This window comes from Melopsittacus undulatus, chromosome 10, assembly GCF_012275295.1.
Source record: "Melopsittacus undulatus isolate bMelUnd1 chromosome 10, bMelUnd1.mat.Z, whole genome shotgun sequence".
NCBI lineage: Eukaryota > Metazoa > Chordata > Aves > Psittaciformes > Psittaculidae > Melopsittacus > Melopsittacus undulatus.
The window spans coordinates 29699343-29713945 of NC_047536.1; the positions used below are offsets into that span (position 1 = coordinate 29699343).

General features: G+C 36.5%; 1 protein-coding gene across 1 annotated transcript in view; it reads right to left on the minus strand.

The window, feature by feature from the left end:
* Positions 1-13411, minus strand: part of NCOA3 (nuclear receptor coactivator 3) — a 31362-nt gene extending 17951 nt beyond the window's left edge. The window contains exons 1-8 of the mRNA XM_031047013.2: positions 13364-13411; positions 6472-6579; positions 4021-4193; positions 3546-3646; positions 2447-2621; positions 1718-1906; positions 1367-1468; positions 471-611 (exon numbers count right to left, since the gene is read on the minus strand). Coding sequence (XP_030902873.2) covers positions 471-611; positions 1367-1468; positions 1718-1906; positions 2447-2621; positions 3546-3646; positions 4021-4193; positions 6472-6569 — 979 coding nt within the window. The 5' untranslated portion in view covers positions 6570-6579; positions 13364-13411. The remainder of the gene's footprint in view (positions 1-470; positions 612-1366; positions 1469-1717; positions 1907-2446; positions 2622-3545; positions 3647-4020; positions 4194-6471; positions 6580-13363) is intronic.
* Positions 13412-14603: the final 1192 nt, after the last annotated feature.

Below are 14603 nucleotides of genomic sequence, written 5' to 3' on the forward strand. Positions count from 1 at the left end.
TAAGAAAAAGGCTGTTATCATAGCCTTTAACACAACGGTTATCACTTTTGTGAGCTATCCTTTAACAAAAGAAAGAATGAATTAAAATAAAATCAAACTAATGTTAAACAAGAATACCAATTTAAGGATAATTAAGGATTAGATGCTATTACAGAATTATAGCTGTCACTGTCACTGTTACATGCGACTGTGGAAAAACAACTTGCTTCAGGCTCTTGGATCATGTATTTGATATTTTCCATGATAATTATCCATAGAGACGTGTTAGAAAAACAAAATAACTTTCACCAGAATTCCTATTTCTCAAGAGGACATCCTCCCTCAGCTGGTAAATATGAGTCACAGAAATTAACATGAACAAAAATATGGAAAAAGAGAACACAGGCAGAATATAGCATTTTTGTCTTGCAGAAAAAAAACACATGCACAGGAAGCAGCAGTACAACCAAACACTCCAAACAGATCTTCACCTTCATGGTAGTGGCGTTTGTTTGACCAAGACTGTCCATCATTATGGCATAGGAACCTCTGAATACACCTACGGATTATATCTTCAAAGCCAGGTCTCATGGAAGACCGCAATGAGTTTGTATCAATGTTGACAAGTTTGCCTGTAACAGGAAAGAAAATACACACATTAAGCTCCTTATGACAACATCAATCCTGCTGTATGAATGTGGTATGTTTCAGAAATCTCTGATTTCACCATTTTAATTGTTCATGAGCCAAACACCACATCTTGAATATGCAGAAGTTACACTTACGGATTACCTGCCATATAAGAATATGATGCTGCTTGTTAAAATATCAATATTCAAAGGGATTTAGAGTTAGAGGAAGTTAATCACCCAAAGGTTAATACCACAGCTTTAGAAAACAGTAGCTTTAGTGTCTGGTTACAAGGCACCCAAAGGATGCATACAGTAAGATTTTCAAAAATCCTGACCAACTACATCCACAAATGAACATAATAAACACTACCTGGCACCTGAAAAAGCCCCATCTAGAATATATAAAACACTTTAAACATTAACTCATGCACTGTACAAAAATACAAGCATTCAGTTATGATTTAAAATGTTTCTTATGTGTAAAGGAAAGCACAATGACAACCATTTCAAATGCTGCCAAGTTAACACACAAGCAATGCTTTGTACCAAGCTGCCAAATAATAGCATGCTAGCACACAGACAAAATGTGTCCCACTGCAACATGGTATATTGCAAAAAATAGGTGGGAATTCTCAGTCTAAATTCTGATAGTCACTATAGATATGCAATTCATTGGCATACTTGATTTATTTAAAAAAAGAGCACATGGACAAAACCAGATGCCTTCCTACCTTCATCTTGGGTATATTTCTCACCTGAAAGATCATGTCTTGTAATAAAGCTCTCTGGATTTGTTGGAAACACCCTTTCTGCAGTTGTGATACGACGTGCCACACAAATCATACAGGACTGCAAATCTGTATTTAAAAAATAATGTTTATTCTTTCATTTTTCTCCTGCTTTATTCTGTTAAAGCATCCAATAAAATAGCTGAGGTGTCCTTTATTGTTAAAATAGAAGTATAGGCAACCAGAACTGAAGTTTTTTCATTCTATTCCTTACATAAAAATGGATTGCAGAAGCTACAGATTTCATAACACAACAAATACCAAAAAGCTTCACTCAAAAATTTATTTTGTGCACACTGATTCCATAAAATTTCCTACCTTCCCCCTCTTCCATCATAGCTCTTGGCTGAGATAAAGCAAAACACTGCATTGTTTCATATCTTTGACGTACGTCCTGATGGCTGCCTACGTCTTCCAAAAGATCATGAGAGGTTTTCATCATCATTCGGCAATTGAAGGTATGACTCTTCTGTCTAGGTGTTTCATTGGTCCAAGCAACTCCGTTAACTTCAAAGAACACAAAGAATTCATAAAGATTTTCAGATAAGATAATTTTATAACTGACTTTTCTTAATCTAGATACCTTGTTCCGAGATTAAAGACTATTTTAAGATGCTTTCTCAATATAACATCAGTTTAATACCTTGGTGTAAAATAGTAGTACCAAGAACAAAATAAAAAACCCTCTTCCCCTCAAATGACAATTGCAGTCCCTTGAAGAAGGGATGAAAAGTCATTCACATATTTACAAAACAAGCAGTTCTCTCAGCTACTCATGTGGCATTAGGAAATATATTCCTTTAGTATCCTTGGTGTAAGTTACAGACAAACAAATTGCAAAGGCTAAAGTACAGCATGAATTTCCAGCACATTTATTTCTGGTGGTATCCTGTAGCAAGACAACAGTAATATTTTTCAATATTAACTTATTTTTGTAGTCAAATATTCTTAGTTCAAGTTATTTGTTTTGAAAGGTTGTCCATTATTTTTTCTTCTCCAATTGTTTTCAAACAGCCTAGTAACAATGTAGTAAGTCAATTTTATTACCTGAAGATTTAGGCAAGTTTTTAAGAAAGTCCTTCCGGTCCTCTTCATGCAAGATACCATAGACACTTGTATTAACCAAATCTTCTTGTTTGTATTGTAGATACTGTGTGACGTTTTCTGACACAAATACTATATTCCCATCTCGATTTACAACAAACAGGAAGCCATCTAATGCCTAAATATTAACATGACAACATAACATATAAGACACACCACCTAATTCTGAACATCATTTAGTTTAGAAACTATGTGGGTGATAAACATCAAGCTGCAAAACATGCAATTCTTTCCAAGAGCTGAGCAGAAGTTCAAATTTTTTTTCTCTGAGGAAAATTGTGTCTGGTAAAGAATGATTTCAATATTAAACATTAATTTGCTCATTCATTATTCCATTGAGCTCTTTCACAGTGATAACTAGCCTTCTTGTTTCACTCTTGCTTTATTGGAACACAAGATAATGAATCTGTAACAGTATTTCAATAGCTGGCAAATTGAAACAGGAAGAAATTCAGCAGAAAGAAGTGGCGAGACATGAGCATGAAGGCATTTCCACCAGTGAGTGAAGAGATAAGAGAGTCTATGTAAAACAATTAGGCTTCAAATGTGCTTTTTAATGGACATTGGGATTGGTTCTCTAGGCACATAGAAAAGGTATTTGCTGTGGACTTTTTTTACAGTTATTCTGATGTTATTTTAGCTGATGGCAACATCTGTTTACAACACAACTTAATTTAGAAACACAAACCCCAATACACGTCACAAACCACTACATCCTCATAATACCTATCCCCCCAAAAAAGCAAAATATTCTTTGTATTACGAAGCACTGCTTTAGTAGTAATTTGCTAATGATTGCTGGAGAAAGTAAAACACAAGAACATGAGAAGAAGCAAAATGCTCTTCTTCTCTTTCCTTCAACAGGGAATTTCAGCAAAATTTAGGAAAAATGATAGATTTTATTCCTGATGCTTCAGTCACAGTTCGGTATAGTAGCTGCATACTATTTATTTCTATAGGATTGCAGGCCTTACTGTAATATTTTCACCTGCCTTAAGTATCTGTTTCCATGCAAATTTACTAGGGCCTAATTTGTACTTGCCTGTAATAAAAGAGGTCCCAATGAATCCTTATCAATAACTCCTTGACCCGTAGAAGATACATCAGCTTTCTGAACATCATCATCATTAGAAACGGCTTTTCCTGAAACCCAAAAGACACATTTTATTAAAGCAACATTTCACATGAAGAGCACATTTTAGTATTACAAGCCAGGTTCTAGAAAGCATATGAGTGAAGGCAACAACAAAAACATAACCCACGAATGAGAGAGGAGGTCTTGTATATTGTGAGTTGCTTAAGACAAGAAAAAAGTTTTAGAGCCAATATTCCCAATAGAAAATGATGCTAAATACCTATTTAAACAGAAAATTATGTAAGACATATTAAAGGTCTGGTTTAAGTCAAAGAATGAAGATATTCTCAGTTACATGCTATGGTAAAATCACTACTGTTGCTTTGGAAAAGGAATGACAAGAAAGCTAAATTATTTATTTTGGCTTAGAAGGGAATTGTACCTTGCTCTTTTATCTGTCGAATCTGTCTCACAGTTTCTTTTAAAATAGCACATTTGTCTGGTTTAACATTGAAATTGTCAATGTCACTCAGATTAGCAGATATGAGTTCAGCCAGTTCTTCAATGTATTTGCTTTCCTGCTCACGCCGACGCTTCTCACCGCTGCAGGTCAGGCTGGGAATCAAAAACATAATTTCATGTACTGACATACTAGCATATACAAAAGCTGCACTCACTCTGTAAACTTTAATATACTTCATGTAACACCTACCTACATAAGCTTAGGTAGTAGTCACTCTTCCAAACAACATAAATCTGAAGTGGGGGGGAGGGGACAGGGGTTGTGGTGCCACTGTTGATTGGGTTTTGCGTTTGAGGTTTTCTTTAAAGAATTTTAAGTACCAATTTATAATCAGGGGATGTGAGAAAAAGCTATTCATCCATAAAATCCCCTTGTGATTACTCTATCATCAAATTTAATGAAAACAGCAATTCCCTGTTCTAAAATTCTAACAGTCATACAGAAAGCGTATTCTAACCTACAAAGTCACTTTAGATTTGTTTATAATTTATTAAATGAAATAGGATTTTAACATTCTTGGTTTGCTCATGAGATGACAAGATGACTACAGAAGGTGATACCTCAGAGGTTTCTAGGCATCAGGTCAAAAATGCCATCTCAACATCCAAGAAAAGCAGAATCCCAGACAACCTAATGCTGCTGGATAAAGTCTCTCTGAAATCCATTTTCCTACATAGGTTAATATGCTGAGGAAAGACACTATCTACAGCCTAAATCAACAGAGAGAACAGTGTCATACACAGAATATGCCAAGAGCAGGAGAACTCAGGAGAAGGGAAAGAGGCAAAAATGGGCACACTGAGAGAATCAATTAATATTCTTTGAGAAGAAACCAAGTGAAAGAGTTAGGGGAGTATGGATGGCCCAATACAGGAGAAAAATACATGACAAAGCAGGGGCTTGAACAACTGAAAAAGCTTATGAAGGGTGACAACCTGAAAACCAGAATTCCTGAATAAACAGACAGACACTGGAGAAAGAGCAACTGGAATAAAGGGCATTCACAAAGAGACACTGGGATCACAGTGAGAGAATCTGAGGACCTCCTATATGGTCTGTTGCATGATGGAGCTAATAAGCATGGGACAGTGAGGACATACATTGAAGGGAGAAATGAGTACACATGACGCATGGTATTTGGTGAATCTGAAGACAAATTTAAGAGAGGTTAACACTCTGTGAGAACAAGAATATGAAACGATAACGTGGTGGAAAGCAATAAGGAGAAGGAGGACAGAAAACTGAGTCCTTCAGATAACAATTTCTGACAGAGATGAGTGAGGGTGTCATGATTTAAGCCCAGCCAGTAACTCGGAACCACACAGCCACTTGCTCACTCCCCTCTTCTTTCCTCCCACTCCTGGAGGAATGGGGAGGAGAATCAAAAGAATGTAAATCCCATGGATTAAGAACAGTCCAGTAGCTAAGGTATAACACAAAACCACTACTACTACCACCAATAATAGTAATAAGGGAAATAACAAGGGGAGAGAATATAAAACTAATAGGGCAAAAGAAAAAGAAAACAATAAACATAAGTGATGCACAATGCAATTGCTCACCACCTGCCGACCCAGCCAGACCCAAGCAGCGATCTCAGCCTTCCGGGTAACTCCCCCCAGTTTATATACTGGGCATGACGTGCTCTGGTATGGAATAGCCCTTTGGCTAGTTTGGGTCAGGTGTCTTGTCCCTGCTTCCTCCCAGCTTCCCCTCCTCCCTGACAGAGCACGAGACTGAAAAAGTCCTTGATCGGAGTAAGCATTACTTAGCAACAACTAAAAACATCGGTGTGTTATCAGCACTAAAGTTGAAAACACAGGACTGAACCAGCTACTAAGAAGGAGAAAAATGACTGCTGCTGCTGAACCCAGGACAGAATTCCAGAATTTCAGAGGAACTTGCAAAAAATTAGTCTGGAGAAATGGAAGTTAAAAAAACTCAAGCTACTGCGGTATGCTGTACTGACCATGACCACCTGAAATGAGGTAACTTGAAGTAAACTGGTAATTACTCAATCACCAGATAGAAGATTCTGCCTTTGGCATTTCTGTGAAGCAAGAAGTTTTTTCTTCTTTTGCCTTGCAACCACAACTTCAAACGGTGATTCCTTATATGCTCACCCTATCAGGATTTCCACGAGAATCTAATTATAGAGCAGAGTTCAGCTTTGGCAGACCTATACATAATAGTAAAGCTGTATATGTTCACAACAGAAGTTAGCCTAGAGCATTTTTCAGCTAAACAAAATGATTAGAATTTACTCTAAATTGCAAAGAAAATCTGAAATTTTTTAAAAACTTATTTTAAAAAAGAAGGAAAAAAAGAGGAGAAAAAAAAAGAGAAAGAAAGGTATATATATATACCTACCCTGCACCTGGTGTATCACAAGGTAATGGCTTGCGCTTCCTTGACTCATTGGTCAAGCTATCCAAGGAGTTTTCTCCTAATCCACTCATCTTGACCATGCATCAGCAACTAAAAGCAAGATAAAAATTGTGAATGCACCTCTCAAAACACCAGTTCCAAAGGCAGAGAACTTTCCTGAATAAGTTACTTAACCAGATTTATGAGCATTTTTACTGGAAACCCATAAACCTTTATCCTATTGAAAATATTCAGTTACTGGTTTTTAAAACTCCATTTTGCATTTCACCAAAACAGAGGTTTAAAAAGGTTTATATCAATGTAAACAAAAATCAGTGTAAAAAAAAGAATTTAATTTGATTCTGAGATGTTTACAATTTTGCTCCATCATACTGGGACCACTGTATAGTTCAAACTTGTCTGAAAATAAAAACATTCTCAGTGGTTTAATATTTGTTTAGATAACTTGAAAAGGAAGTGATTCCTTACTATATTATGCCAAAATGGAGTTAAATACTAAGCATGAAGCTACTAGACACCATTAAAGAAAAGGACAAGCGATACTCTTAAGGTAACAATAAATGGATGACCAGAACACTGAAAATAGAGAAATGTTGAATAAAATTTCCTTTTTTGTATGCTCCCTTCTCTTCAGGTGATCTAAGCACTGCAGCCACAGCTCCTTGACATCCTTGGAAATAAATCGGACGGCTTAAAGGATTTTCACGCCTCGCTCAGCATAAAGCTGACAGATTACTGTTACCATCTCTAGCTCAACAGGTTACTACAGTCTTAACTTCATGCCTCTTGCTAAACCTTCTAAAACATTTTCCTAAAGCCTTGAGGACATGGCAAGCAAAGACTTCAGAACTCTTTCAAATCTATTGCTTCTGCAGCAAAGATTGGGCCATAACCCAATAAAATAATAGGTTACTTGTGTTAAAGTCTAGATATGTTAAACAAGCCTGGGAGATGTTATATCCATAACACTGATCTCCACTCACTCCCAAGAGGAAAAAGGAACACAACCACAGAGGCAACAGCTATACCAGATCCTGCTATGCTGCAATCAACAACATGCTGAGGGAGGAAAACAGCTTTGTAATGGATTTATGCTATTTATATAGCCAGATTATTTTAGAACATAATTAGAAACAAAATGATCTAATAATTTGTATTTGGTTTTCTGTACCAAAATGACAAGACACACCTGGGCAGCTAGAAGTTTAGCATTATTGCATCCTTTCAAAAGAAATTGCCAAATTAAACATAAATTTCATTTGCCCTGTTTAGGCAGGGATGCAGTCTACTCCAGCCTGTAGTTCCTTACCCCAACACAGCAACAGCAGTAACTGATCTAAACATTCAGTCAAGATGGTTCTAAATTTTAACTGGGGAGAAAGTTTTCCAAAACATATAACCCAGGTACTAATAAATCTTTTGGGGAAAAAAAAAAACCCACCAAAAAAACCCAAGTTCTTTATGGATCTCCACCATTACTATAGTTATTCAAAAGAGAAAAATCCCTTGAAGTTGGTGATCACTTATCACAAGGACAAAGAACTGACAGACACACTTTCACCTAAATGAAGTTTACATTTAAGGTATCAGAGGCTGGTTGCCAAATGACTCAAAAGCACATCTGTGGAACAGGACCTAGCCACCCTGGTGAACAAGAACTTAGTTAAACTCAAGTCAGAAGTGTACCTTTGCAGCAAAGAAAACCAACCCTTAGGAAGGCACCTAACCAACTGCTTCCAGGACAAGCCATCTGAAGAAGTGTGTGCATGTACTAACCTTGACTGGATTTTTTTGCTTACTGGCTTTTTATGACAAAAAAATATAATACTGCTTCAGTTCTTTCTGGAGTCTAAACTGAAAGGGCAAAGACACACAAGAACATATTTGCATGAAGCAGCATGGGAGCTGCTTGCAATAGCTGATGCTGTTATTGCAGGGTGTCTGGAGGTGGGGAATTTAAAAGGCCATTCTTAGAGCAGTACAACCTTTGAAAGCTAGGCAGGACAGAGGAGTACTGCCACACTGAGGAGCACACACCGGATTACCCTGGCACGTGTACAAAGCTTAGAAGTAAAATGACATCTCTTGAAATCACGAGCTCTCTCTGCAGCTAAGCAAATGTTACAATACTTGACATAAAATTATATTCATAACCAGTCTTCACCCAATTGACAGACACCAGGAGAGAAAAGATAATATACTTTGTACATCACAATAAAATTAAAAATAACAGTGAAACATAACCTTGCATTTGAAATAATTCCAAAAGATGCCCAACTCCGTAACTGAAGTCAGGGACTGCATAGTATAGATGAAAAATTTGGTGTACATCTAAATAGTTGATACAAAACCTGGATGCCATGGAGGGATTATACAAAACCCAATATACAGAGAGGCCATATACTCCTCCAGGGGAAAACCTGTCAAATACATTTACAGCAGCCCACCTTAGGTGAAGATCAAGAAAAATACACTGTTATGCCACTAGATGACAGTGTAGCACTGAGCAACTGCGGAGACTGCATTTTCTACAATTAAGCAGCGGAATGAAAAACTACTCATCTGAACAAATAAGCAGTTCCAAAACCAGATAACACAAACAGGCTATGATCATGCGAAAAGCAGCTGATTATCTGAAGCTCGCAGAACAAATGACTCATAAGGTCTGTGCCTACAGAGCTCGCAGCTAAGGCTGAGTCCTGGAGTCATTCTGTAGGTGACACACGCACACTCCAGGACTGGTCCCTCCCTCCCTGGAACTGCATTCACAGGCAGAGCACAGAGTTGCAGGGTTAAGAGGCACTGCGGAAAAAGAAAGGAAGAGCTTAAAATATAAGGCTTAAGGATAGCTCAGGAAGGGTGTGGGCACACCAAGTACGTCAGAAGCCATGAGTAAATTCTATTTGAGAGAAGGAAAGATTTAAAATACATTAAATAGTTGAAAAAACTGAGCTAGGAGACAGACATTTCAATGGAATGTAATTACACAGGTAACAGGGCTGCATTAAATGATTTAGAATGAAATGTCATTTCTGGTTTAACATCCACCTCTACTGACAGATAACTCACAATATGATTAAATAGAAAAACAAAAATTACTATGTTTTGTCTCAGAGACACAATACCTATATCAGAGAATGCAGCCCTGCTTCTATTTAAGAAAATCTTGCAATGCCTAAATATAGACGCTTGGAGAAGGAAGGAAAAATTAGGTAATATGTGTAGGCTGTTTCCCTACTATTACACCCAAATAACTTGTGATAGTTTATTCAGGCCTGAAGCTGCAGAGTCCCTGTACATGTATTTTCCTTTCCCTAAGAGTATCATTACAGCCTGGGCAGGGATGTAGTGCCTAGAACAACTCTCTAACTGTTTAGCTAATGAAATTACAGAAGCTGCTTCCCTATACAGATGGATTTACAGTACAAATTGTTAACAGTCAAACTAATTTCCCTCCTACAGGAAATACTCACAAAAGAAGCTATTATTCAGTGAGTTAATAATGAAAGAAATCACCAGTTAGAAAGTACCAGGTGTTACATTTATTCATTCAATATAAACCTGTAATTTTTAGTGAGCTAAAAAGTTTTTCCAAAAAGAAATCTATCTGGGGGGAATTTTCACAGAATCAGAGTGGTTTGTGTTGGAAAGGACCTTAAAGCTCATCCAGTTACAACCCCCACCATGGGCAGGGACACCTTCCACCCGAACAGGTTGCTCCAAGCCCCTGTGTCCAACCTGGCCTTGAACACTGACAGGGATGGGGCAGCCACAGCTTCTCAGGGCACCCTGTGCCAGTGCCTCAGCACTTCCCCTTCTCACAGGGAAGAATTTCTGTCTAAGAGCTCATCAATAAAGACATTCCCCCTTGTCCTGTCCCTACAGGCCCTTGTAAAAAGTCCCTCTTCAGATTTTCTTGTTGGCCCCTTTAGGCAGTGGAAGCTACTCTAAGGTCTCCTCTGAGCCTTCTCCAGGCTGAGCAAGCCCAGCTCTTTCAGCCAGTCTCTGTAGAAGAGGTACTCAGCCCTTCAAGCACATAGTTTTTCCTGAAGCTAATCATTATTTCAGAAGACAGCTTCTAAATCCCTGCTTTCTAAAGTTTAAACTTTCATGCACTTTTACTACTAGAGGCAAAAAAGTTCAATAGAGCTATCTTTGTAAACTTACTTTCTGAGCTAAGAGGAAATTGCATTATTTCTGGTTCAATGAACCTATAATGCTGACTCCTCTGCTAGTTACGCTGCACAGTATTATCTACCTAAGCAAAGCATTTTCTGAAGAAAAGAATTACACAGTGAATTTTTATCTATTGTATAATTAAAATACACCCAAAACCTAGCTGAATTTGACTCAATAACTCAATTATTACATAAAGCCAGCCAAATATAAGAGATTATGTTAAATTTTAAATAATCATGATAACAGTGAGTATTATGAGTCTGTCAATACACACTATTACGTATTTTTCAATGAAATTCGTATAAAAGTACTTGCTTAAAATGCAGAAAGCTACAGCAGACTGATTACATAGAAGGATGAAGAAATGCTGAATAGAAATTCTATCCAGTGATAAACAACTAGACTTATGGAAAATTGATCTGTTCGTACTTTATATCATTTATAGAGAGAATTTCTTGGGACTGCCAAATTTTGAGGCCAGGTAGGGAACAGTACTAAACATAGTAGTACTAAATGTAATAGTAAATGTCTGCTAGTCTGATGACATCAGCATGAGCAACTAATTTTAATTTCTAAATTAAACTATCCATGTTGCTCCACTGTACTGGAATCCCTGGTTACTTTCACCAAGCAGTTAATAAAAGCATTTTATGCTACATTCCACTTAGCTATTGAAGAGATGACACAAAGCCACACTCTGTTCTGCCCAATATGGTTTTTCAAAAGTTATTTGAAAAACAAAACCCTATCTCTTGCCAAATAACTTAGACAGGTATGCATCTGTATGAAACAGAGAATCTTAAAGTCGAACAGATGCAAATATGTCCAAAGCCCTCCAAACTTTATACTCAATGCAAGTTTGAAAGGAACCAAGATGATGTAAAACATGCTTCAAAGTTCCAGACTTTCATGATTATTTGCCAACACTAAGTACTAGTTTCTGCATTACTACTTGAGTTCATATATAACCCAAATTTTCCCAAACTTTCTCACTCACCAAAAATGGGAAAAAAGAAAACAAAAATAACAAAGACCTTTTTGCTCATCAGTATGTGCACTGAAAAAACATTTGTAATTATTGATAAAGTGCACATCTACATCCTTTACAACATACTATAATACTGTTCACAGGTCAGGGCTATTTATTTTTAGTGAAAAATATAGATGGATTGTTAAAAAGGTACTGAGTTATGCACATGCATCAAGTTCTGATAATTATTGTGACAATATATGTACAGCCTTCCAAACAACGACCTAGAATTTAAAAGAATAAGCAGTATTTAGGACTAATATTTTGCAATCTGTCAGATTTTCAATATTTTGACAGGCTAAAAATAAATAAATTAGCTTCTACAGTTCTGTCCTGGACTACCAAGAAAAGGATGTATATGCTGACAATACAGTAGGTTTGAAATTGAGAAAACTCCTAAACCATTTCCTAGACAGCACTCAAGTAAAAAGGACATTGAGAAATACTAAGCATGGTAAGCAAAAAGTTTTAGCTTGGTATTATAGTTTCTTCCCTGGTCCTACCTCATCCTCTCACTAACTGGAAAGCTACTAACTTAACAGCACCCAGTGGACCACTTTGTGGTAGTTCCTCTTTCAAAGCACTGGTTTCCTTCTCAAACTCAAGCATTATCCCTTTGTGCCTGCGTTCTCAGTAGCTGTAACTGAAAGACCTATTCACCAAACAGGACATGACAACTGGGAAGGGTTTGTCCTAACAGGGGCCCAAAAATACAAACAATTGGATGCTTCAGATTTAGTTTTTATGTTTATTTAGCTGCAATTGTTGACCACACACACACAAAAACCCAAACCCCACAAAGGATAGCTATACAATACTAATTTAAAACATATCCAAGCTATTTGGAAAAAAAAGTATTATTTCCATAAAAAACAGTTTTAGTACTTCTTTGGTCCCATGAAGCCATCAACTTTTTCCTATATCAAACACATGTACTTATATCTTGCATGCTTGGCAGCTCATCTAAGCTGATTTCTTGTTTGAAAATTTTGCTAGGGAAAAAGTACAAGCTGGTTCTTAGTGTTCCACAGAATAAACCTATTATGAAGAATTCAATCAAATCAGTCCTTTCCAATGAATCATGAGGATGGTCTGGATTTTTTTGAATTGTATGTAATGTCAAAATACTAAATATAACCCTGCTTTCTAAAAACCAGGAGATGAGTCACAATTTTTTATGACACAAACTCTAATGGAATAGCTGGTTTATGCTAAGAGAAGCCCCAAATATTTAAATTTCACTTGACATAAATAAAACTAGAGGAAATTCCATTCAGCAGTTCTGTGTTCTTAGTGAAAACTTGTTATTTCAAACTTACATTTCCCTCAAATACACATATATAGGAAGTATGAGAGATTTCCAGTGAAACTTCTGATTCACAATATTCTTGGAACTGTGCAAAGATTCTAATTATTACAAGTCTGACAACAGAAACAACTGATGTTCCCAGCTACACAGACAGGATTCTGCAAGAAAACAAACTTAGAAAACTCACTTTATGGCAGCAGGGAAACAACGGGGTGGGGAGGGTTGTATCTTTTTTTCCTCTTTTTAAGAGCATGCCTCATATACTTGCATGTACAATTTGTAAATTATAACTCTAAAAACAATAATGTAATAACTATCCAAGTACATCTAGGTCAGTTATGAAATCAGTCACTTACTTGTCCTTAGCAAACATTCAAGCACAGCGTGTTTTTCAGAGGACCTTCAGAATCAGAAGTCATTTTAAGTCACATCCTGAAAAACAAAAAAGGCTTTTTTAATAAAAGAAAAAAAGCTTGCTTGAATTTTTTCATCTAGTATTAATAAATTTGCCAGAAAGTAAGCACAAACAGTGAGCTATTTTAATGTCAAATTACTTTAAAACTCACAATCACTGCAACTAACTGTCATCTCAGCTATCTGCTAAACAGCTCAAAAGTCTTAATATATCACAAATGTCACAGGTAAGCTGGATCTCCTTTCACAACTAAATATATTTAAACGTAATAATTTTTTTTAACTTGGCAGAAATAATGAAACTGCTGTAGATGGTTGATCTTACTAAATTTTAAGTCTTAATATAAAAGCTGCAGCCCCAAATGAATTTTTTGTAAAATTATGCCTGGCATGTAAAACTTCAGTGTGTATCCACCATGCCAGCCTGTGCACACTGCCTGGTGCATAACTATCACTTGAGAATAGCAAACTGATTTCAGAGCTATGAATGCTCAGGTTTCTATGTGAAATTGTAGGAATGATTAATCCACATTATCATGCATTTTATACAAGGTATGATTAAGTGTACCAATTAGTGGGATTCTGGGTCTCTATAGAGAATTACAGTAACTTAGGAAAAGTTTTAAACAACAGCTGTGTGATTGAATTGATTTACTGAAAACTGCTTAAAGCACTACGTAAAGCAGGGGCTGTTGAAGCTAATTAGAAAAATAAATTGCTCTTGGGAATTATTTATGAGCCATTCACATGTAAGCACACACCACAGTCCTATCCAAAATCAAGAGTTTCAAAATTGATACTTCTACCCAGACTATTTAATAGGTAATCACCAGCAGGCAGGTAAATGAGTTTTATTCAAGTACCACATTTCTTAAGAAATTAAACTGAAGCTTTTCATATCAACTGGTTGGATGTGCATTCATCTGCTGGTTTAACCATCCCTCTGACAATACTGATTGTGGCTTTATTTATACCAACTGGAATTACCAATTAGAAGGTTGATTGACAACGTGGTCACGTAAAAGTAAGCATCAAGAGTAAATTGTCTCCTAATTAAAGACTTCTGTAACACCATTTTATGCTAAATCAACCTCTGCTAATCATAGAAACCAGAACAAAAGCACACACAAGGAAAAAAAGAAGGAAAAAATAAAGATTTAAGACATATTATGATACAGTATC